This window comes from Didymella exigua, assembly GCF_010094145.1.
Source record: "Didymella exigua CBS 183.55 unplaced genomic scaffold M421scaffold_5, whole genome shotgun sequence".
Taxonomy (NCBI): domain Eukaryota; kingdom Fungi; phylum Ascomycota; class Dothideomycetes; order Pleosporales; family Didymellaceae; genus Didymella; species Didymella exigua.
Window position 1 is genome coordinate 502,146 of NW_022984779.1, and position 24,605 is coordinate 526,750.

The 24,605-nt window shown below is 49.9% G+C and overlaps 7 protein-coding genes across 7 annotated transcripts; 1 reads left to right on the forward strand and 6 right to left on the reverse strand.

Annotated features, from left to right (window-relative positions):
* Positions 1–47: 47 nt before the first annotated feature.
* Positions 48–1,772, reverse strand: M421DRAFT_98781 (uncharacterized protein; the record flags this gene model as incomplete). The annotated part of the gene is made up of 1 exon (XM_033598656.1): positions 48–1,772. One exon carries the CDS (start codon positions 1,770–1,772, stop codon positions 48–50), a length of 1,725 nt encoding a protein of 574 aa, XP_033451927.1.
* Positions 1,773–1,990: 218 nt separating this feature from the next.
* On the reverse strand, positions 1,991–4,111 carry M421DRAFT_89941 (uncharacterized protein; the record flags this gene model as incomplete). The annotated part of the gene is made up of 5 exons (XM_033597809.1): positions 1,991–2,628; positions 2,718–3,298; positions 3,410–3,475; positions 3,595–3,805; positions 3,904–4,111. The coding sequence occupies 5 exons, from the start codon at positions 4,109–4,111 to the stop codon at positions 1,991–1,993; spliced, it is 1,704 nt and encodes a 567-aa protein (XP_033451928.1).
* A 4,034-nt stretch (positions 4,112–8,145) lies between these two features.
* On the reverse strand, positions 8,146–8,501 carry M421DRAFT_417446 (uncharacterized protein). The gene is made up of 2 exons (XM_033591467.1): positions 8,364–8,501; positions 8,146–8,314 (listed from the first exon to the last, which is right to left on the reverse strand). Exons 1-2 carry the CDS (start codon positions 8,451–8,453, stop codon positions 8,204–8,206), a joined length of 201 nt encoding a protein of 66 aa, XP_033451929.1. The 5' UTR covers positions 8,454–8,501; the 3' UTR covers positions 8,146–8,203.
* A 75-nt stretch (positions 8,502–8,576) lies between these two features.
* Positions 8,577–9,452, reverse strand: M421DRAFT_417447 (high affinity copper transporter; the record flags this gene model as incomplete). Its single annotated transcript, XM_033591468.1, has 3 exons — positions 8,577–9,203; positions 9,306–9,336; positions 9,391–9,452. Coding segments are annotated over 3 exons (557 nt in total), but the record flags the coding sequence as incomplete, so codon positions are not given.
* A 1,112-nt stretch (positions 9,453–10,564) lies between these two features.
* Positions 10,565–11,260, reverse strand: M421DRAFT_56178 (class I glutamine amidotransferase-like protein; the record flags this gene model as incomplete). The annotated part of the gene is made up of 1 exon (XM_033595373.1): positions 10,565–11,260. A coding segment is annotated over one exon (696 nt), but the record flags the coding sequence as incomplete, so codon positions are not given.
* A 1,342-nt stretch (positions 11,261–12,602) lies between these two features.
* M421DRAFT_98784 (uncharacterized protein) lies at positions 12,603–13,701 on the reverse strand (the record flags this gene model as incomplete). The annotated part of the gene is made up of 2 exons (XM_033598657.1): positions 12,603–13,333; positions 13,383–13,701. The coding sequence occupies 2 exons, from the start codon at positions 13,699–13,701 to the stop codon at positions 12,603–12,605; spliced, it is 1,050 nt and encodes a 349-aa protein (XP_033451932.1).
* Positions 13,702–16,331: 2,630 nt separating this feature from the next.
* Positions 16,332–17,549, forward strand: M421DRAFT_56195 (uncharacterized protein; the record flags this gene model as incomplete). Its single annotated transcript, XM_033595377.1, has 1 exon — positions 16,332–17,549. One exon carries the CDS (start codon positions 16,332–16,334, stop codon positions 17,547–17,549), a length of 1,218 nt encoding a protein of 405 aa, XP_033451933.1.
* Positions 17,550–24,605: the final 7,056 nt, after the last annotated feature.

Genomic DNA, 24,605 nt, shown 5'->3' on the forward strand with positions numbered 1-24,605 from the left:
CCCCTCCCCAAACTCCACATCAATCATCGGCGTCGTTAACGTCGTGTCTAGCGACCCATCATGTAGGCGGAATAGCTTCCACTCATGTTTCCAAAGCTGTTGCCGCCTGTTGCCATGGGTTGACGCATGCCACTGGACATTTCATTTGGTCCCACGCCGAAGCCACCGTTGGCGTACATGCCGAAATTGTTATTTCCGTTGGTATGAGAGTGGTTCGCGAGGCCTGGAGGAGCTGACAAGCCGGGGGGTGGGCCGGTGGCAGTAGAGAAGCCAGGAGGAGCTCCAACGCCGCCTCCGAATCCAGACAGAGGGGTGCTTGGCGTGATGGCAGACGCTGACCCCATGCTGGCGTGCTGACCGCTGCGAACACCAAGAGGGTTCTTGGAAAAGCTGAGTCGGATACCGCCCTTCACACTGTTGTGCAGCATGTATCCATAAAGCTCGTTCAGAGCCTTGGTAGCGAACGATGTGTCTTCGAACTCAACAAAACACATAGGGCCGTTTTGCTTGGTGCGGAAACACAGACGCTTGTATCCACGCTGCTTGGAAAATACGGCCTTGAGCTCGTCTTCAGAAGTGTCCATCGGCAAATTTCCGACGTACAGCGTGTTGCAAGGAGGATTCTGATCAGCAGGGTTGACTGGAGGATATGTCGGTCGGGCGAAATGAGACGAAAACTGCTGAAAGCCCGTATTGGGCCCGTTCGTCAGAGCTGACGGCACGTTATGCGGAGACATTGCCGAGAGGCCAGGTCCTGGCGATTGCATGGTGGCAGCTGATCGTGGAGATGCATAGTTGTTCAATGGCGGGGAACTCATGCCGTTGACGCTGTTTGTGTTCAGCGACAAGGACGCGAAACGGGACACTGGGATCGATGGGTTCGGGTTCGTTGCTCTGCGCGACATGTTGGACTGAGCAGACGGACCCCCAGTGGCGTATCCGATAGATTCGTTGAGCAAATCATTGTCATCGTCAGCCTCGTCATTAATGACAGACTTTCCTAGATTGCGGCTTGCAAATGTGGTCTGCACTGGTGAGGTCGGCGAGAACAGGTTGGATACTCCGAATTCTCCGTTGCCAAGACCCGGGGTTCCATTTGGTGGGGACATCTTCTCCATATTTTGGAAAGTCCCGTTGTAACGCGAGGATTGACGACCATTGGAGGTCGCGCCGGCGATCCCGGTGGACGACGCGATGGATCCATGTCGCGCTGATCCGCTATCGACAGTGTTGCGCCGCGAGCCAATAGCGCCACTAAGCCCATCCTGCAACACCTCAACAATCAGAGTTGCGTCCTTGGTAGCATTGCGCTTGCCATTGAGAAGATCGCGGGCCTCCTTTGCGCCCTCATAAGTCTGGAAGTAGGCGATGGCGGAGGCGAAGCCCTTATCATCAGGGAAACGAGTATGAGAGACCATTTCGCAATCTACGAGGTCCTTCGCGAAAAGCAGAATGTTGCGCACAGCCTCCTTGTCACTGTTGCTGGGGAGTTTGTGCAAGAAGATGGCGTGCCGAGTCTTGCTGTCTGGTGTCGAGTCGGCCTCGCCGAAGGAGAGCATAGAGAGGCCGTTGCGCTCGGCGGGCCGGCGCTCGCCGATAGTGCCGTTCATGTTGTATGTGTGGGACGACGTGAAGACGTCTGCGGTCATGGTGTTCTGGGGAAACAGCTTCGGTGGTGAGGACGAGCTGGAGCTGCTTAGTGAGCCGTGGATAAAAGGACTGTTCGAGAGGTTTGAAGGGCTTATGCTGCTCGGACTAGGCCCACCGGCCATTTCTTCCTTTGTCGCCTGGGTATCGTGGCGGTCGTGGGGAGGACAAAGAGCGTCGTCCAATACGAGTCAAAACAAGCGGCGCAGACCAATGCAGTGAGTCGACGGTGACGATCCAGATGTGACAGGTTTCGGATGGCGAGGTTGGAGGGTCGAATGCAGATAAGGGTGATGCCTGGGGATAAAACAGCTTCGAAACGTGGTTATGCACGGGTCGAGTCTTAATGGGCGCGAATAGTCGTAAAGGCGCAGGCGGACGTGTAAGGATAAGCGAATGGCGCGGTGCAGTAAGAATTACGGGCACTGGCGTTGTCGAGTATCAGTATTCTCCTGCGCGCAGCCGCTGCGGTAGGTGATGCAATCGTCCAGGCGGTGGCTACTGGGCCGGCTTGGGGGAGCGAGGCAATGCGAAGACGGCTGAGCACTGGGGTCCGGCCTGATATGAGACCAGGCTCTGTGGTGGAAAACGAAAGCTGGAGCTGATGCGCTAGCCGGCGGACGAGCTTGCGAGGAATGCGCCAGCAGCGAGGGCCTCCGGGCTGCAACCGTAAACGGGTGCGGTAGGGTAGAGTGGCAGCGATGCAGAGGACGGGTGGTGAGGCCAGTGCATGCAAAGTGCGGCGAATGCAGAGGGACTTGGGGGGCGCGGACTCGAGAGCTGGTGGCTCAGGCGCTGGGCTGCGAGCTCGGATCGCTGGGCTGGTCGAGGGCTCTAAGGTACCGCGCAAGCCAATCGGGGCGGCAGCAAGGGTGCGGGCGGGCGCAGAGGATATCTTCAATTCCGGAAGTACAGTTGTGGGGTGGATGCGTCTTCTCCGCGCGGCAGTGAGTCTCAGCACGGAGCGACAGGGCAAAGCATCTGACAGTGGTAGAGGAAAAGAGGGACGGCACGGTGCAGGAGAGCAAGGTGTGGGTGTGGGAAGGAGAGGTTTGGTGGAAAGAGCAGACGGGGCGCTCTTGCTAAAAGCGACATCACCCATGGGAAGGCGTGTTGGGACTGGTGCTGTGGGCTTGACCCGGAACCCTTGAGCAGCACCGCGACCACCGCGGCTCTAAGCTGATTCGGCTGCGCGAGTGCTCCCAGCACTTGCTGCGCAGTCACACAGGTACCGCGACAGTCGTGCGCGATAGCGTACCACACAGCCATCCTGTGTGTGTAGGCGTGCTGCGGCGCGCCTGCCTTCTGCTCGACGCGTGCTTTCCCTGCTGCGCCCGTCTCACTACCACACGCGCGCTGCCAGACGACATTCTGTCTGCGACGCTTTGAACGTCGCTGCGCGGCACAAGGCGAGCGCTCGGCCATAGCAAAGCCGACTAAAGTATGGCCGCTGCCTTCACCCTTGCTCCAGACTCCAGAGCCAGCCTGGCCTCCCGCTGCTGCCATGCTGAGTGCTGAGCGATCCTGGGCGAAACTGCGCCGGTAGAGGGCCGCCCTCCTACTGGCTGGCTGCTCGAATGCTCTACCGACCTTGACGACAGCTGCGGAGCCCAACGACGCTGCATTTGCGCGCAGCGTGGGATGCTGAGCGCTGCCGTGTCATCTGCAGGCCCAGATACCGTTGCTTCATTGCACCACATCGCTGCTACCGGCGCCCTTGTTGCGTTTTTGCTTCTTGGTGAGGAGGCTCTGCGCTGCTCACCACCCCTCAAAGGCCCGGCTGCGTCTGCATTCGACACATCCCTGTCCATGCACGTCTGCCAGGAGGCTTTCAGGCTATCGCAAGCGGCACTTTGCGGGTGCAGACGACGTTCATCAGGCAATCGGTCCTGCTCCGAGTCCACAAGAGGCCTGTCTCTCTTAGCTGCTAGCGTGACGACGGCTCACCGCGTCTGTGGGAAGTGGCCATTGCCGCTTTTGTAGCTGCTAACCAGCCCTTTGGCGCTGAGCTGCCCGGGGTGCGAACGGCGAATCACAGTCTCGGGCCCGGTTTCGAGGAGGAGATCAGCCCTCCTGTGTCCAGGGAGTGGACCTCTGCATTGATTTACGTCTGGACTCGAACCGCTGTTCATGGGCAATCGCTGCAAGCGCACACAGGCTTCAACATCGCCAGTCAGCTGCACCTCTTTCTACGAGTTGGCGGGTGTGCGCGTCTGCAAACAAGCACTGCGGGGTGTCGAACCCTACCAGACCAACCTCCGAGCATGCCTGTGACTTCGCAAGTGAGATCCGTGGCCGGACTGGACACAGATACACGCGGGGCCAGTGTCCGCCAATCACGGCAGACCGAGAGCCCATCCTCTCGGTATGCCGAAACTCGACCACCATATCCGGTCCTGCTCAAAGGCAAGCGTGCTGCCTCTGCCGTAGGCTTGATCGACAGAGATGCAGACAGTGCATGCATGGTTCCTTCAAAGCAGCACACGGCTTGCAAGAACCAGGTCGCTGGCCCCTAACGTTAGCGCGCCATATACACTCACCTGGCCATCACGCAGCAGGTACCCTACCAGCAAGTGGTACAAGAGAAGGCACCACTCCCGAACAAGAGGCACACTTTTCGTATATCTATATGACTCTACCCTTATAGCGTCTATGAAACACCGCCACGTGGTTCCACCTGCTGCCAAATCATCCCATCATCTCTCTCGCTCAGTCCAATCAAGGCTGTGTACCCGAATGGGGTGGCCTTTCGATGTCCGAGTACAACATCAGCAAGAGCGACGGCTCGGTAGGATTGTAGGAACGACAAGCCCAGCATCAGCAACCTACCGAGTTCCTCAAGCACGTGTGCTTACATACCAGCGTGTCCAACGTCAACTACACGAAGATCGCTAACATGGACATGTGCACGCAGTTGCGTGCGACCATGGCTCGAGTCATCATTGTTCAGCCCGGTCACCAAAGCCTTGTTGCGACAAGCACTACTGTTCGTGGCTCTTGGTACTGCCGCTTTTGGAAGCTCACCTACAGCCAGACTGAGGCAACAGCTTCCGCGTATTCGAAAGCCTTCATCCGAAGATCCACGATTTGTCACATGTCGATAATGGCAGCTATACAACCGTCTTCGATTGCCGAAAACCATTTCGTCGCAGATTATGTATCTGGTTGTCCGCCACAAACGCTCGCTTGGCAGCGCACGACTCACCGCAGATCGTTTAGATATAGGACGAAATGATCAGAGGTAACGGACGAGGAAATCCTCACCGATTCTACACTGGAAGTCTCCGGCACAAGCTTCAATATCGATGCGTATGACAGTGGCCAGCGCTTTTTTGAATGGCCATCATCAGCTACTGCTTTGAAACGGCGCAGCAATGAGTAACACAGACTCTGTAAAGCCCGGAACTTCTATCTAAGCATGGTCGAATACTGTCGACAGCTTGCATGCCCGCTGGGTAGGATCGCGGTATTCTGAACCAACAGCTCGCTTTATCGAAATACAGAATCATGTCAGCGATTATGATGAAACCTCTATCTAGCGGTAGTCTTCGTTCCTAGGCTCGGCCCAGACGACAGTGTTTCACCACTGTCAGGGTGCGTGTTATATCACAGCGCAAGAACGCATGTTACAAGTTATCTCGGCAACAGCACACTTGAAGTACCCTTGCCTATAGATGGCTCATGGGGCACTGTCATTCTTACATCCGCGTACTGTCCACGATCACAATGGCCTTGAAAACTCGGTGCATCGACGGAGAGAGTCTTGAGGCTGGGGTGTACGAAGTTTCACATGGTTCACCATCGCACGTTGACTGAAGACATCCTTCAATGTTCACTAGCTCCACGCATCGCCCTCACGCGACCCGCTGAGGGACCATGCATGCAAATGACGGAACCCTGTTCGCGGAACTGGGAATCAGACGCTTGGATAGCCCTTGCTTACGCTTGCTGATCGTTGACGGAGATCACTCCGCCGTTGCTAACATGAAGCATTGGCGTTAGTTTCACCTCTAACCTCAACGCATCCACGTTCAGCTTTCTAAAATCCACAAGGGCGCCTCCGCCAATCAACTGCGCTAGATCACCGGTTCATTCCAGTCACTCCATAACCCACGGTCTCGCGGTTACTATGTATACACGGTGAACGGTGAGGGGATTGTGCTCGATATGCTCGAACTGCATTCCCGGCCAGGTCAGCTGAGAAGCAAACCACCGAGGTCCCAAGCATACGCACACAGCAACTGCATGCAGCATCGATCCAGTGTCAGTGAGTGCAGAACTGCCGTCGGGCCGTCGACAGGAGAGCTTGCAGTTAGCATGCCACGGCGGGGATGCGCGAACTCAGCCCTCTCTTCACGGGGCAAGCGCCGAGCTGACTTGTCTGTCTAAAGTCGACAAGGTCGAAAGTCGACATGTAAATTGCTAGGGGATGCGCCGCTTGCAACGCTCATCGCACAGGAACAAAGAAACAATGCCGTTTTCCGTCCGATTGAGCATTCACAACTTCACGACTAGAAGCTAAGGGTCGCGACTTCGACTTCGTATGAAGCACATAGATGCGGCCCAATATACCCTCAAGATACGAAGGCAACCAGGCTTGAAGTCTAAATGAATCTTCAGCCTCCTTCACATGCTTGTGAGGGCGATGGCACTGGTGGACACAAGATCAAGGAGTGGTTCTTTCAACATCAGCAGTGGCCTCCAATGTATCTAAAAACTATAATACTGGACACAGCCATCATCTAGAGCAGCACGCTGGTGTCTAATCAAGATCTTCAATATCCAGCGAGAGCTTAATGACGACTATTGTACCTTGTCAAATCACCTCCATCCAGTCCCATAGGACTGAGAGGTTCTTCTGCTGATAGCTTAAGCTGTATAAGCTACTTGGACTATATACCAGCACCTTGTCACCTCGAATTCTTCTGAAGGTCACAGGTCATAGCAGGCCACCAAACACCACAGAACTCTTCATGTCGTACGACGTTGACTGGCCCAGCCTAGTGCCAAGCCATGAGGCTCTATAGACCACGGAGGTAAGCAATCCCGTGCTAGTATCCACCCTCGTGGTCGCCTTTACTTACTGGCACTCCACTGTAGCCTCATTGCCTCGCTCACCGCAGGTGAAGGTGGGTTAGGCGTTTGTCTGATACGATCTCCCTCTCCACAAAGGAAAGTAGAGGAGCCAGTATCATACTTCTGCTCCCAGTAATACCAATTGACCACGTCGCGCACATACGTTCTCGAGCTTATAGCATGACCGCATCTTCAGCGGACATAGCCTTGAAATTGCTCACTGAGCTCGACGATATCGAGGATTCTTGGAACGTGACAGCCTTCCCGCACAGTCACATCGGCAAGCTTCAGCTCAAGCTGCTTGAAATCGACGTTCACCAAACGCCAACCAGCGATCTACCGGCTTTGGCGCATATCAGTTCACAGCTCCGAGGGGTTGCCGAGCAAAAGCTTTACGGGTCTATCCACCTGGAGCGTCTCCGCAAGGCACCTGCAGATGTGCTCTGGCCCTTACATTGCACATTGGTGCTCAGGCCCGATCTCGCACAGATGGTAAAATGTTCACCGGCATGGTTTGTGACCTTTTGGACAGTGTCGAAGCCGACACCTCCAATATCTTTCCAGGGGATTCACACTTCTGCTCCACGGCCAGAATTTCGCTGAACCAGATGATGATCCTCGGTGGCATCATTTCGAACGTGAGAATGGATGAAGCGTTTCTCGAGGGAAGGATGCCTCTAAAACTCATAGGTTCTCCTAGGCAATCCACTCTTTTGCATCTGTGGTATTCAACAGACGGTAAACGCCCAGGAAACGGGAAAAGATTGGGTGAGGGCGGAAAGCTGCTTCCGAAGCTCTGGCAGGCAGACGCTATAAACTCTGCCACTTTAAGCTGGTCAAGCTCAAAGACTACATACAGAGATAAGTGTCACTTCGCGTCCTGTCCGCGTCAGTTTAACTATGCCAGTGCCTTTCATAGACGATTCAGAGTACAACTTCCAGTACCTAGCTACGGTCGCACGCGCAACAACGCACCTTCCTGTTCCAAACCCGCTCCGCCCCAACCGAATTATCCTTCTTGGCTCTCCACTCCGCACAAAACCCTCAACCCAACATTCTACGACAGCAGCGGCGCACAGTCCCCTTCCGTCATCTAGCCTCGCGCACAAACCTCGCAGCTCCACTCGCACAAACCTCGCAAAGTGGCGCGTCCAATCACAACGCACTTAGCAGCTTAGCGACAGACCAGTTCATGCAGCGAGCGCAAACCTTCGGTAGCCTCGATCCGATCACCAGGCATATCGCTGCCGCTTGGGAAGGCAAAAACTGCGATCTGACTGGGAAGGCGGCGGGCGATGTGGATCGTTGCGGGCGCACTACGGAGACTAAGGTTGGGGGCAACCGCACAAGTCGCGCAGCAGACTGTATATAAGAGGCATTCAAGTCATTCCAAGCCTGACATCTTATCACTTCAGTCAAAACATCTTCACGACCCATTACCTTCAAACTCCATTCTCCAACCAAATCAAATCAAATCAAATCAGACGCTATGCAGTCTACTATCTTCACCCTTGTCAACAGCGGCAACTGCGGTTGCTCCGGCCAGAGCACTTGCAACTGCGGCAAGGACTGCACTTGCGACAACTGCCCTGTATGTTCTGTGCATATATCACCAGAGGCAAGATACTGACTATAAGAAGAAGCCCTGCAGTGGTTGTTAAACAACGATAACGATAACGATCTACACACAAACCTTTTGAGTTGGTATCAACGGCGAATAGGCGTGCCATCGTGGCGGAGTTATCTTGAGTTGAGATATCAAATGTCCATAGAGTCCAGGTCATGAATCGAATACGTTATAACTATTTGTTGCATTCATCGTATATCTGTTATGAGCTCATGAAAGGTGTTCATCAACACCATGATTGCATCGTGCTACATTGAACCGAAGCGATGCTCAAAGCCTCCTTCTAATCCTTGGTACGCTGACGAGCCTGTAGATTTCTCGCTGGACTGCAACATTGCGTTGTCCGCACTTCTCGCAATCAGCCCTACCTGATCCATTGCTGTGACTGCCTAGCCACAGCAGACCGTGACATTCTCCTGCATGCGATCTTTGCCACCCTGACCCACATTGAAGCTCTCCCACCCGAAGATGAAGTATCCGAGATATGCGCCAATGAAGATGCAGATGATGATGTATCCGTTGTAGTACATGGCAAGCAACATGACGAAGTAAGCTACAGCGAACTGCAACATATGGAGCAGCGCGCGAATGGCTTGCTGGAGGATGCTGGGGCGGAACTTTTGTACAGCAAGAGCAGCATTCGTCACAGGAGTCTTACTGTTGTCGGACGAAGCTGAAGATGCAACGGGTGCTGTCCGAGTGTGGGAGGCCAGGTACTGTTCAGCGATGTAGCGGTCGTACTCTTTGCCCGCGCGGCGAAGGAATTCGAGGAGGATTACGAGGAGGATGACGCCGATGCATGATCCTGCGAACATGCCCTTCGAGGTGACGTGCCATGAGCGGGCAATGAAGCCTGTTCATATTAGCGATGTCTTGGTGTAGATTGGGCGAGAAAAGGCAGTGCAGTGGGCAATGATTAGACCCTGGTGTGCTTGTAGGATCTTTTTGCACTCACAAGAGTCGACAGTGTACCAGTTCCACATCATCTGTCAATCGCGTCAGTCTATATAATCACACGGCTTGAGAAGGACTGTCCTTACGCTAATTTTGCAGCTGCCGCCCATACTCATACCACCTGATATCCCAGTGCTCGAAGCCATGGCAACGCTGCCTGTGGCTGTCTGTGTAAAACCTGCCATATTAGACATTCCAGTCATAACTGCCGACGTAGCGGTGGCCGTCGTATCGTGTCCTGAGTGGTCCATGGTGGCAATCTAAATAATTGCGGCTTGTGCAAGCGGTTGGAGGCGAGAGTGTGATGGGCAAAGAACGTTGGTAGCGTTGAAGCTGTAAGGATGTTGGTGTTGTTGAGTTGAGCAAGTTCTGACCAGATTTGTTCGGTTTAGGAGGGGAAGGTGAAAGCTGGTAGGAGCGGTGCGTTACTGCAGGAGCGAACCTGTATTCTCATTTCCGATAAATGTTGAACTTCAACAATAAATGGCCGGCCATCGCCTGCCTTATAAACATGGAGCTGAGCACTCGCCTATAAAATAGGTACGCAAACCATTTCACCGGCGAGTCACTGCAGCAGGTGGTACCCGAGCACCAAGACTTCAATTTATCCTTTTCACTCACCATTTCTCGCTGTTACCTTTCGCGTTCACGAGTAGACGATGAAGTCGCAGGACGAAAGTGAAGGATGCGAGATGCTTAGCCCACAGGGCGCCTTCCCTTCACAGGTAAGATCGCCCCGCTTATCGAGAGTGTTTGCGCGCTTTCAAAGCCACGAAAAGGTTATCACCAGAATATTTACCAACAAGGGACATTCTGAAGGGTCTGCTTACATCTTGGTCGCATCCACACAGTGCGCATAGGCGAATGCGGTGAGGTTGTCGTGCCACATTACTTCGGACGACTTGCATGTGGATGCAGGCGAGATAGATTGCTCAACGTGTGGTAAATAAAGCCTCCTGTCCAGTAAGCACCGAGCAAAGGGTCCTTACACATGTGTGGGACAAGGGTGTGATCTCCGAACTGTATGACTTTCGTGGCTTTCGCGTTATGAGGTGGACTCACAGCAAGTATGTACATAATCCGGCATGGCACATGGTGCTGGCTTCTGCATTCCTCCAAGAGATAGAGCACTTTTCTAGGATAGCGTTGAGCCTTCAGAGATCTCCACATGGTAGTATTTTGCGACAGTGACACGAAGCAAAACTTGTACACTTGTGCAAGGTTGAACGGATCGTCCCTTGAGAACCGTGCCACAAGACCTCACGATTGAACGACAGCCTGACCGAGGGCCGTCTCGTTCCTCGCGAAGGGATCAAGACTCGGGTCTATGATCCTCTGGTGTTCGAAGATGTTGGCAATATAGGTTGCATTTTTTTCGCTGTATCTCTGACTGACCAAATGCAGCATCAAATCAAGACCGGCTGTTACACCCGAGGAACTCCAGACTGGGGGCGAGCTCGACTCATCCTCCACCCAACGCGCATGAGGTACCCAGGTAATGTTCAGTCTGGTTTTGACAGTATTTGGCCAGGATGATTTGTTCGTTGTTGCTTTGCTGCCATTCATTATGCCTGCCCTCGCAGCTAAGGCAGATCCAGTACAAATGGTGAGAACTTGCCTGACATTGGGTGCTGTCTTTGCAATGTATTCCAACATAGCATTAAGCGTTGGATCGCACCAGCCAGGACCACCAGCAAGGATCAAAACATCTAATGTTGGAGCCGATTTGAAAGTATGTGTGGGTGGAAGCATAGGGTATACCGAGGAATTGAACGGGCTCATTGCAGCCAATGACGGCTTCGAGGTGACTGGATCCATGGTCTCAGCAATGAGGGCAACATCAATCTTGTAGAGTCCGCTCAAAAATTGTAGGATTCCGATGGGCCCGTGAACATCTAGCAAATCAAACATACGGAAGAGGACGATGCCATATGTGCGGGGTAACGTAGTATTCGTACCTGTTACTGGTTCAGCCCTTTGGTCGCCGCTTATCTAGTTGGGCTAGATCTGTACTTACTGGCGGCGGTTCCGTGGAAAGTGATGATGGGCAGAAGGACCAGAAAGACTCGAGAGGGTCCTATCGTGACGGAACTAGGATATTGATATGGATGCACCAGAGGGAAAGTTAAGGGCAGAAGAGGGGGGGGATACAAAGGAGGCAAAGCGACAGTTATATACTTAACAAGTACCTTACTTGATTCATGGATCCGCAGTTCCTGATTGTTCACCATAAAGTTGGGGCTCCCCGTCAGCACGGCGCAGGAAGTTGCGGCTCATTGGTCACTGAGCGCCGGTGCCAAGCACCCTTGAATCGAGCTCCATCAGGCACGCCTCCACTGCAACGCGGGTTGAGTTGCATGCGCTGACATGTTTGATGCGTCAGTTTGCGCGTGTTTATCCACGGTGGTGAGAAGTGCTGAAAAGAGTGCCACCTCGGCAGGACGAAATGGGGCGCGACGGCCCAACGCCAGGCGCAAAGTCCAGGCTTCGTCATGGCACGCCATCCACAAACACTGCACACTCGATCCCATAAGTCACCGCCAAGCTCAGGAACTATCAACAATATTGGCGCATGAGCGGAATGCTGAGCTATGCAAGTTCTAGCTAAGATCGTCCGCGCTGGTGGTATATAAAGAAGAGCAACGCCTGCGAACGCCAGTGTCAAGCCTACTATCGAAGCACCTTGCGCAATGCTTTCTGAACAGATTACAAGAAGCGGAGAAGCCAATTTTGGGATATTACGAGAGCGAGAGATGAGTAGAGAGGGGGTACCTCAGATGACCTGAGATCGCAGAACGTGGTCCTGGACGAACATGCGCAGCCTGCTGGTCTGCTCTCCAGGACGGACCCAGTGGGAGTCGACACGCTTGAAGGGGCGAGACTCGGCGGGTATCTGCGAGACGTTTGCGCCGTTCTTTTCTGAAGCAGGAGAGTAGATCGCAATGGAAGTCTTGGTGCGAACGATGGAGGAGCCAACAGGATTGCGGACTTTCTGCATCCCTGTAGACCATGGGGATGCAGCAGTCCTACTAGATTGGAGCGAGCAGATGACGATAGGTCTGCCACCATTTTCGGGGTTCGTAACCACGATAGGGTGTTTCCTTCCAACGATTGAAGAGCAAATGACAACCGGTCGCTGTTTCTCCGCCAAAGGAGAGACAATGATAATGGCGCCCTTCTTCGCGTTGAAAATAGTAACCCTATCGACCGCTATTTGGGGAATGACGACTTTCGGGGGAGTTGGCACCCGAGCTGCAGCACGCTTCAAGCTGAAGTACGAACCATCAGGACCGTTGACCTATGATCCTGTGTAGCCGCTGTTGGTCAAGGCCTTCTTCGCGACAGCCGAACGAGCAAGGTAAATGAATTCATCACCCTCTACCTTGATCATGCAGTTGTGCCAAGGAGTAGGAATCTGGAACTCGTACGCAGCAACAGGCTCCAACCGGCTCTCGAGATCGTCGATCGGGCGGACCAAATGCTTGGGGAGAAGACGAATGGCATATTTGGGGCCCTTGTTGTTGTGCGCGTGGATTGACAAACGAACATAGTTGGGCAGCAAAAGCTTGGCCAGGTTGGAGTATCCTTGGTTGCGAGAGATCATCTCTTCGGCGACAAGAGCAGCAGTCTTCTTCTTCTGCTTACCGCCGAGCGACTTCACCGAAGGAACATCGGCAAGATCATCTAGCATGAAGCGTGTTTGGCCGCGGTACAAGCTCAGAGTCTCAGGTTCCTGCTGCTCGATGAGCGAGCGGATGTAGGCACGGTCGGCACCGCCGATTCCCAACATAAGCCTCCTGCATAGCTCGGCACCGCCTGTCATCTTTGTCTTGACCGGGTGCGGCACCTTGTGCGCGTTGCCTGTTACCCTCTTCAAGGTCTGGAATCCCTCAGAGTCGGCGTTGAAGATGTTCTTTAACCCCTTGAAGTCCATCGCTTGAACCGGGGCGATCTGACCGGGGACACGTTCCTTGTAGATCTCGACTATACAAGCGTCGTGTGTATCGATCATCTCGTCGTCAACACCTACTGGGATCTGTTAGCAATTGTTGTGTTCCGGAAACTGCATGTTACTTACTGCAGTCTGAAAAGACGTGGCCGTCGTTAATGACCCACATGGTCGCACCGGGAGGGTAGAAGGCGTTGACCTCCTTGATAAAGTCGTAAAGTACATCCAACGCGATGTTCTCTGCGAGGTCGGGCATGATACCTACGGCCTTGTTCGGGTTTGGTGACTTGTAAGGGAATGCAGGCAGAGCAAGGAGGATAGGAAGAGCGCTGTCGACAAAGCCATACACGCGATTTAAGAAGCCGCCGCGACCGCAAACGTCCCACTGATCATCATTTGAAAGGTTCTTGAGCTTACGCTCGAAGATCTCGGCGATCCTTGCACACATCTCACGGTTCTTAGTTGCCCATGGTGTTGTGGAACCTGAGGCAAAGCTAGCTGGCTAGCACTATGATTGTCTATATACATTATGCTACAACGAATACTTGCTTAAGTGTTCTTGTACTTACCTTTTGGTAGAAGCAGAGAAGTCACGTAGTTTTGATTTCGAGGGCAGGGCGCCTACTCTGTTACACTATAACTGTTACCTAGGCACAGTTACTATCTTGAAGTGATGCCTCGACTTCCCCCTTCTGCCACATACGCCTACTAAACACGTGCTTAGTTCTAACGTAGGTGTAGGGCAAGTCGCCCACCAGGGCGAGTCGCCTACTTTTGCCAAGACCCTACCAAAACATTAACTCTACACTAATGCCTCCACAACTATATTAAATAGACGCGTCTAAAGAGGCTTAGATATAGCTTACACTAACGTGCTTCACAAGCGAGCGGCGCACCCAAGCGAGCGGCGCACTCTCCCCACCAAAACGCTTGCGCAGCGACAACACGTAATGCCTCAACAACACCAAACCCAGAGACTCTATACTGAAGCTGACGTACAGCTTGCTATCTTAGATCTTTAAAAAGAGCAGATTAAGAGTATACAGCTTGCTGAGAAAGTCTATAAGGTCCCTTAAACTACAATACAATAACAACGCGACAGAACACGTTCTTAACACAATTGCAAGCTAAAATCAAAACGCCTTACAAAGCTAGAAGAGGAGGCAATTATACAGCGTATACTTGAAGAGAGTTTACGTGGAATACCGCCCTTGAAGGTGCACGTACGAGATATGGCTAATAGACTGCTGAGAGAGTGTGGTGGGAAGCCTACAGGCAAGAACTGGGTTGATAACTTCATTAAGCGTACACCAGAGCTGCGAACGCGATGGAGCCGTCCGTATGATCGCCAGCGAGCTGCCTGCGAGGACCTAGCGATTATCTAGCCATGGTTTAGCCTAGTTCAATTGACAAAGGCGAAGTATAGTATTATAGATAAGGACACCTAGAACTTTAATAAGTCTAGCTTTATAATAGGCAAGATATCCTCTTAGCTTGTTGTTACAGGCTTAGAGAAACCTAGGAAACAGAAGAAACTACAACCTAGCAATTGTAAGTAGGTTACCCTAGTATAAGGTGTTGCTGCAACAGGGCACATAATCCTACCCTTCCTTATCTTTGCAGGCAAGGTCCTTATCTCCTCCTAGTTTACTAGTCTACCTCGCAACTGGGTTGTCACAGTCTCTCCTACTGGCTGGACTAATAACAACGTCGCGCTGGCGTGGCTCAAGCATTTCGACGTCCATACAAAGGCGTCCTCTGCTGGGGCGTATAGGCTGCTCATTATTGACGGTCATGAGAGCCACTGCTTGATAGAATTCCAGGACTACTGCAAGGAGAACAAGATTATCACTCTCTGCATGCCACCACACTCATCACACATCCTGCAGCCTCTTGACGTTGTCCCCTACTTGCTGTTAAAGCGCCACTACGGCGACAGGATCTCGCTCTTGGCACGCAGCCACATCTACTATATTAACAAAGAAACCTTCCTCCTAGCCTTTAAAGCAGCTTTTGAGAAGACGTTTACACCAGAGAACATTCGCGCAGGGTTTCGAGGCGCTGGACTAGTCCTGCATGACCCTGAGGTTGTGTTATTGAAGCTTGATGTACAGCTGCGCACGCCAACGCCACCTGCACCAGGCACTGTCGCCTGGGAGGCGCAAACACCGCGCAACGCCCGCGAGATAGAGGCGCAATCCACGCTGATTCGAAATTGCATACAAAACTATCAGGGGTCTCTAGCAAGTTCATTAGATGAGCAGGTTAAGCAGCTAAGTAAAGGCGCTCAGCAGATAGCTCATAATATAGTGTTAGTGCAGGAGGAAATAGGCTGCCTTTGAGACGCTGTTAACACGCTTACAAAGCGCAAGACCTGTAAGAGGCAGTACGTACACGCAGAGGAGACCCTAACAGTTAGTAAGGTATCTAACTTAATTGCTAAAAAGGAGGGTGGTAGTTGTAAGGACAGCAAGACGCCTGCAAAGAGGGTGCGCGCAGAGAGGCGCTGCGGCTGTTGCAGCAAGATTAGGCATAACTCCTGCACCTGCAAGGTAGAAATAGAGGATGTAGATAATAGCGATGCTTATGAATAATATTATCCTGTTACGTATATTATAGGAATTTGTGATGGTGTTGCACTACGTCGCGGTGCGTGCGCTGCGCTGGAGAAAGTGCGCCGCTCGCTTGGGTGCGCCGCTCGCTTGTGAAGCACGTTACTAGCTCTTTAATAAGACCCTAATCTCTTAGTAAGACGCGCTGCAGCTCTCTACAACGCGCCCTAAACAACTCTACATAACTAACTTACTAGATAACCTTCACGCGTTAATACTATAGCTAATTCACAGAATCTAACTACTACTAAGGAGTAGGTAGTTGTCAGATAGAACGAGCTTCGGTGAGGTCGGATCTGTACAATCGAGCAGGGACCACCAAGCTTGGCACACTAGCAGAGAACATAGAACCGGCCGTACGCGGTTGGGACAACAAGAGAATCATCAATATCAACATATTACATCATCTATCTTTTTAATCATTATATCTGACAATTAAGAGTCTCACTGCCGCAAACGATACAAAATGGCACAATCAACCCACCGCGATCCTACGGTAACGTTAAGGGATCACACCGACTACACCGGATGGATCACGCAACTGCAGGCCAGATGCGTCGTCTATAAAGTCTGGGACAAGATCAACCCCAAGTCTACAGCCCTAGAAATACCAAAACCAATCGCCGTACGAGCTCCGAGCGTTGTGGACTACGCGCCAGCTGTAAACATCGACGTACCGACGAAACCGACCGAACTCTCAACAGGAGGACAAAAAGCGTTTAAGGAAGATCTTGAATACTATAAGATCCTGCTTGAACAATACAAGAGCGATCGCCATGAATATAAGAAGGAGCGATCAAGCATGCAACAAATTGTCGCATTCATCCAATCAACAGTGTCCCCGCATCTGCTGCGCACATGTTGCTTGCCAGACAAATCACTCAAACAATGGATTACTGACTTACAATTGACAGTCGGAGTCGACGAACAAATCGAACAAGAACGAGCCCGAGACCGATACCTCTTGGCCCTCAAGCCGATGAGAAGCGCGTCACAATGGGACACGTGGCTAGCCGAGTATGACCAGGCAGCTACAGAGGCGGAGACATATCGAGTCGCCGAACTATCACAATTAAACGTGATCACAAAAGACTTCCTGGCAGCCGTGAACAAAGTTGCGCCCATATGGTCCACAAACTTTCAGGACAATGGTAGATTTGCAACTGGCATGAGCCGGAAGGAGATGATGAAACGCTTCCGAGAACACATGATGATGCATTATCTTCTTAGATCAGGGAAACACAAGGCCTTTATGGCTGATGATGCATCGTTTCTCGCTGAAGGGGGTGCAACCTCCCAGAGCAATGAAGGGGACGCCCGACATGCTGAAAGCGCATCATCTGGCAACTGGGGCAGACCCCGTAATCAACGTACAGCGGGTAGGAAAACCACCACGCTTAAGCGGCCTTCAGATCAAGGACCTGCTACCACTGGGGGAGCAAAATGCCCTGCATGTGGACAACGCCATAACATACGGGACTGCTATTATGTCAATCCAGACAAGGCGCCCGAATGGTGGAAACCAAATGAGACTATTAACGAGCTCATAGAATTTAAGCGCCAACATGACGTATCATTTCAAGGGCTTCTCCGCGGCCAGAGTATGACCCGGTCAAGAACCCCACAAGTGATCAAACAGTCACACACTCCAACACCTCCAACGCCCGAGATCAGAGAAGAATGACTCTAGGGCCGGAGAATTGCCATCATCAAGGCATCCTTCAATGCAGCAACAAGCAATCAAAGCGCTGCAGACTATCCACTGCGGAAGTCCTTTATACTTGACTCAGGCACAACGTGTCACATCACAAATGACCCTGACCGCATCTACGGGTTTCGACCACCATTGCCCGGAGATTACATATGGGCTGGAAACTCCAAGGTGTGGATTAAAGGTTATGGAACTATACACCTGACCTTAAGGCATGGGACTACAACAACTACAGTGGTCCTGCAGGACGTAGCAATATGCCCAGACCTGCTATGCAACTTAGTCTCGTTCCGACTACTCCGACAAAGGGGAATCTGGTGGGACACACAAGCCAATCCAACCAACCTTTGGGGATTAGAGAATAGAATAATCGGGACTATAACTGAAATGTTTGGACAATGGGTGCTAGAATATAACGCGCTGGCACCTGCTTCTTACCACACACACACAATAACCTCAAGGAACAAGAAGGGACCACAAAAGGCCTCGGCTATACTGTGGCACAAGAGACTAGGCCACCTGGGACCGTCTGCGGTTGAACACCTAGTACAGCAATCTGAGGGGGTGCGCATCAAAGGCATCACCACTGTGGAGTGCAACTCCTGTGGAAGGGCAAAATCAAGACGGCAGATAAGCTGCGCCCCGAGAACAAACGACGAGGGACCTGGAGAAAGGCTCGCCATTGACTTCCATACTTACGAAGTCTAAGGACTTACAAAAGAAAAGAGCCAAATGCTGATTACTGACAAGTTTTCAGGCATGCAATGGGACCTCTATTTCACGGACCACCGCACTGCAAAGTCAATTATTAAGGCACTTTCAATATTTACCTTGTTCCTTAAGAACCACTACAACATCGCTGTAAAGACCGTTGAGGCAGATAACGAAATCACTACGGTCAAACTAGAAGTCCAGAGGTGGTTGGCAACCTAAGGTATAATTGTAGAGCCCTCCGCGCTGGATACACAAGCACAGAACGGAGGCGCCGAACGCTCAGGGGGGTGTGAACAAAGAAAAAGCTCGCGCAATGCGACTTGATGCCAACCTATCCTGGGAACTGTGGCCTAAAATCACGAGAGCCGCTGTATACCTCTACAATCGAACACTAAACTACACAAACAACTGGAAAACACCATACGAGATATTCTTCACGCGAGTTGCCTTCAGTAATGGAGTAGTCACATCTCTCTAAAAACTAAACCTTGCGCACCTAAAGTCTTATGGGTGTAAGGCCTTCGCTATGACGGATGACACACACCGTGGCAAATCACGCCTACAACGCCTCAATCCAAAGGCATGGATTGGCTACCTAGTTGGGTACCAATCCTCAAACATCTATCAAATATGGATACCCTCCCTTGGCAAAGTTATCAGCACCCGAGACGTCGTCTTTGACAAAGAATTAATCTTTAATGGAACAACTGAGGACCTCATGGACAACCTGATGCACAGCACACTTGAAGAGATAGCGACGCACGTTAGGACCATCGAGCTACCATCACTTGCTCCACCATATCAAACGGACTCCTTTTATGAGGACGAAGCCACTGCAGATTCGCCAGAACAACAGGACGATGCAGACCCACCAGGCTACTATCAAGGAAGGAAGATCAGGGATAACTACCCGACGCCTCCATCAACACCGCCTCCCGTTGCTCTACTTGCACGGTTGATGGCTGGAGACCAATCAGGTCTGACGCAACAAGCGTCCCCAACAACCATACCCTGGGCAGCAGCCTTTATGGCAGGGGCCCAAGCCGGCCGTGTTGGGAAATACAGAGGAGAAGCTATGGACAAGGCTAAGGTGATGAGAATGCTCGCCAAAGGCTTGAAGCCCCACCGAAGTCAGCTTCCTCCACTGCCAACGTGCCGAAACAAGCTTGAGGATCACCCAATGGGCGAAATGTTCTAAGAGGCCGAGCGAGTACACCTTGCAAGCCACCAAGAAATGAAATCATGGTCAGAAATACCACTGAAGAGAATCAAACTGACAGGACAACAGATCCTTGACTGTATGTGGGTATACACCTACAAGCTAGATAAGCACCACCGCTTGTTGAAATGTAAGGCGCGACTAGTAGTCCTAGGAGATCAGCAACGCAACATTACCTCGCAAGACACTTACGCAGCCACGCTCGCCAGCCAGTCGTTCCGGATGATGATGGCAATAGCAGCTCACTATGATATAGAGCTTAAGCAATACGACGTTACAAACGCGTTTGTTCACGCAACTATGGACTGAGAAGTGTACATGAGAATGCCTCGGGGCTACCAAAAGCCTGGAACCATATTGCAAGTAAACAAGGCACTCTACGGCCTTCAGATATCACCCCTTCTCTGGCAGAAAGAATTCACGACTACGCTCAAGGCAATAGGTTTCCAAACGGTGCCCCGCGAGCCGTGCTGCCTTGTGAAGGATGGGATTATTATATTCTTCTACGTTGACGATATCATACTCGCGTACTATAAGGGGAAAGAACAAGAAGCACAACAAGCAATCAAACGCTTGCAGGACAAGTACACTTTTACTAGAGGAAGTGATCTTCAATGGTTTCTCGGCATGGAAATTATACGAGACCGAACAAATCACAAAATCCAGCTATCGCAGGCGGCCTATGCAGACAAGATAAGTCGACTAGCAGACAAGACAAACATTCGGCATGACACGCCAATGGCTGCACTCGAGCTTCAGCCAAGGACTGGACTGGCCACACCAACAGAGATCAACAAGTACTAGCGCAAGATTGGATCACTACTCTTCGCAGCTGTCACTACAAGGCCTGATATTGCATTTGCAACGTCCCGACTAGCCCGCCATCTCACAAATCCAGGACCTGTTCATCACGACGCAGCAGACCAAGTCCTATTATATCTCCAATCTACAAGATCGCGAGCGCTAGAGCTTGGAGCTTAAAATTGGCTGGACATTGAATGCACATTGAATGACTGTTGTAGGCCTACAAGTCCTACTGTTGCCTACAGTACAATGCCACGATTTCCTGATTTCGACAATGGAAAAACTTTTCCCGATGTAGATAGGCATTGCTTTGTCTTTAAAGGTTGTCACAGGCTTAGAGAGACATGCTCAGCCAGAGCTTGTTCAGCCAGGCGATCGCGAGTAGGTTACTGTTATCTAGAGCATCTGCGCCGCTAGGTATGCAACCCTGCCTTTTATTATCTACAAAGGACGCGTCCACATCTCTACCTAGTATAAGGAGACAAATATACCCTATAATTAGAAGCTCTTAGTCTCTAAGAATAGTTAGATAAATAACACACTTAACGTAGATTATCACCGAGCCAGCCATATCACCAAACCAGCCACTTTCTCTTGGCACGACCACCTTTTACCCTAACACAACATGCCTTAACAACAACAACTTCAGAATACTACTAGAGAAGGCAGAGTTATCCTTGCTATCTAGGCCTTCTATGCTGGCCAATTTCGCAGTATCTGCAGCGCTGCTAGAGCGTTGAACGTACCTTATTAGTAGGTCTCTAATTGCCTTTGCAATATCACGTTTTAACTAGACATACACACTAATTGCTAGAAACTTACTATACTAGAGAAGCAGATAATTGTCTAGTATATACTTAACCTTAATTCGCAAGGATTTGCACCCTAGCTATGTAAGGTGGCAGATATAGCTAATAAGATACTTAGTGTGCGTAGTAAAGAGCCTGTTAGCAAACTATAGGCTAGCAGGCTTATAACACATTTAGACAAGCTTAAAATAGCCTTTAATTAAGCTAAGGATAGACAGAGGATACTACAGGAAGATCCTAAGATAATTAGCACGTAGTTTAAGCTAGTAGAGGATACTTAACTTAAGTATAGCATTTGCAACAACAACATGCATAACTTTAATAAAACTAGGTTCTAGATAGGCGTTGCTTTGTCTTTAAAGGTTGTAACAGGCTTAGAGAGACGTGCTCAGCCAGAGCTTGTTCAGCCAGGTGATCGCGAGTGGGTTACCGTTATCTAGAGCATCTGCGCCGCTGGGTATGCAACCCCGCCTTTCATCATCTACAAAGGACGCGTCTACATCTCTGCCTAGTATAAGGAGACAGATATACCCTATAATTAGAAGCTCTTAGTCTCTAAGAATAGTTAGATAAATAACACACTTAGCCTTAAGTAGTTAAAGCACTTTAACACGCATATAAAGATATGTTAGGTAGGAGTGTATAGGTTGCTTATCTTAGATAGCTATAAGAGCTATCTTAACTAGGAGTTTAAGGACTATTACCTAGAGAACTAAATCCTTACTCTCTATATACTACCTTACTTATTACACATCCTCTAGCTACTTAACATAGTCTATTTCTTGCTATTAAAGCGTAAGTACTCCTAATATATTTAAGACTTAGCACACTAACACATCTTCTACATTAACAAGGAAGGCTTCCTACTAGCCTTTAGGGATATGTTCCTTAATGTGTTTATAAAGGTTAACTACTAAAAGGCCTTTAAGGTATTAGGGCTTGTTCCTACTAACATGCAGGTAGTGTTAGATTGCCTTAAAGTGCAGCTACATACCCTACTAGCAGTACCTCTACCTAAAACACTGTAGCAATCTAAGACACTAAGCAATACACATAAGTTTAGGTCTTAATCTAAGCTTGTAAGCAACTCCTTCTAATAATTACTAAGTGCAGTGTAAGAGGGGTTCTTAAAGCTTGTAAAAGGGGCTAAAGAGATGCTGCACAAAAATATCCTTATTAAGGCCTACGTGCAAGAGCTTGAAGAGCAATTAGCAGTAATAACTAAGAGAAAATCGCGTAAGAGAAAGCAGATTCAGCATAGTGGCACACTTGAGTATGGCCCAGCAGCATCGCGGGTAGCTGCTAAGGCGTGTGTAGCAGCTCAGCTATCTAAGAAGACTTAGGGTGGAGGTGGTCAACTAGGAGCTCAGTTAACTGTTCAGCGCTGTAGGAACTGCAGCAAGACTGGACACAACGCATGAACATGCTAGGAGGGTGCAGAAATATCTTCTAAATCTAATGCAAGTATGCAGTATACTAGGTCACTATTTAATAGCAAGTAGTTGTAGTTGTAGTAACTTGTGTTAGTTGTGCTAAGAGAAAATGGCTAGTTCGGTGATATGGCTGGCTCGGTGATAATCTACGTTATGTGCTAATTGCTAGAAACTTACTATACTAGAGGAGTAGACAATTGTCTAGTATATACTTAACCTTAATTTATAAGGATTTGCGCCCTAGCTATGTAAGGTGGCAGTAGGCTGGCGGAATGGGTATACTCCAACGTCCTTCGTGGGTACCCCCCAAAACCTTATCAATAATACATGGATTCTAGCAAAATAGGGCTTAAAAGAAAGAGAAAAACTACCTCTACATTTCTGTAGTAGAGGGTTTTGTTATAACTATTAAACTGCACAAGCTAGAGGCTAGAAAAGGTTAAAAAAGGGGGGGTACCTAGCGAGCATACCTATTAATAGGTATACTTTGCTAGGTAGTGTTGATAACTCAGCTAATACTAGGCGGAATGAGCTAATTCTTTTTTTATTAGAAGGCGCAATACTAGGCGCTTCTATCAAATAATAGATTATGTAAGCGTATCTCTGCTAGTTAAGAAGCTATAAGCCAAAACGTAAAAAAGCATACCCTACCCATCCGCCAGCCTAGGTGGCAGATAACGTAGATTATCACCGAGCCGGCCATATCACCGAACCAGCCATTTTCTCTTGGCATGACTAACACAAGTTACTGCAACTACAACTACTTGCTATTAAACAGTGACCTAGCATACTACATGCTTACATTAGATTTAGAAGATATTTCTATACCCTCCTAGCATGTTTATGCGTTGTGTCTAGTTTTGCTACAGTTCCTACAGCGCTAAACAGTTGACTAAGCTCCTAGTTGACCACCTCCACCCTAAGTCTTCTTAGATGGCTGAGCTGCTACACACGCCTCAGCAGCTACCCGCGATGCTGCTGGGCCATACTCAAGTGTGCCACCATGCTGAATCTGCTTTCTCTTACGCGATTTTCTCTTAGTTATTACTGCTAATTACTCTTCAAGCTCTTGCACACAGGCCTTGATAAGGATGTTTTTATGTAGCATCTCTTTAGCCCCTTTTACAAGCTTTAAGAACCCCTCTTGCGCTACACTTAGCAATTGTTAGAAGGAGTTGCTTACAAGCTTAGATTAAGACCTAAACTTGTGTGTATTGCTTAGCGTCTTAGATTGCCACAGCGTTTTAGGTAGAGGTACTACTAGTAGGGTATGCAGCTGCACTTTAAGGTAATCTAACACTACCTACATATTAGTAGGAATAAGCCCTAATGCCTTAAAGGCCTTTTAGTAGTTAACCTTTATAAATATATTAAGGAATGTGTCCCTAAAGGCTAGTAGGAAGCCTTCCTTATTAATATAGAAGATACATTAGCGTGCTAAGTCTTAAATATATTAGGAGTACTTATGCTTTAATAGCAAGAAACAGACTATATTAAGTAGCTAGAGGATGTGTAATAAGTAAGGTAGTATGCAGAGAGTAAGGATTTAGTTCTCTAGGCAATAGTCCTTAAACTCCTAGTTAAGATAGCTCTTATAGCTGTCTAAGATAAGTAGCCTGTACACTCCTACCTAACGCGTCTTTGTATGCGTGTTAAAGTGCTTTAACTACTTAAGGCTAAGCATGTTATTTGTCTAACTGTTCTTAGAGACTAAGAGCTTCTAATTGTAGGGTATATCTGTCTCCTTATACTAGGCAGAGATGTGGACGCGTCCTTTGTAGATAATGAAAGGCGGGGTTGCATACCTAGCGGCGCAGATGCTCTGGATAACAGTAACCCACTCGCAATCACCTGGCTGAACAAGCTCTGGCTGAGCACGTCTCTCTAAGCCTGTTACAACCTTTAAAGACAAAGCAACGCCTATCTAGAACCTAGTTTTATTAAAGTTATGCACGTTATTATTACAAACACTATACTTAACTTAAGTATCCTCTACTAGCTTAAACTACGCGCTAATTATCTTAGGATCTTCCTGTAGTATCCTCTGTCT

What these genes read in the sequence shown, in the direction of transcription:
- M421DRAFT_417446 (XM_033591467.1), bottom strand. Translation starts at nt 8,453, where the DNA reads ATGGCACGCCTATTCGCCGTTGATACCAACTCAAAAGGTTTGTGTGTA. An exon ending in TAACAACCACTGCAGGGCTT is followed by an intron (nt 8,315 to 8,363) that starts CTTCTTATAGTC and finishes CACAGAACATAC; the next exon opens with AGGGCAGTTGTCGCAAGTGC.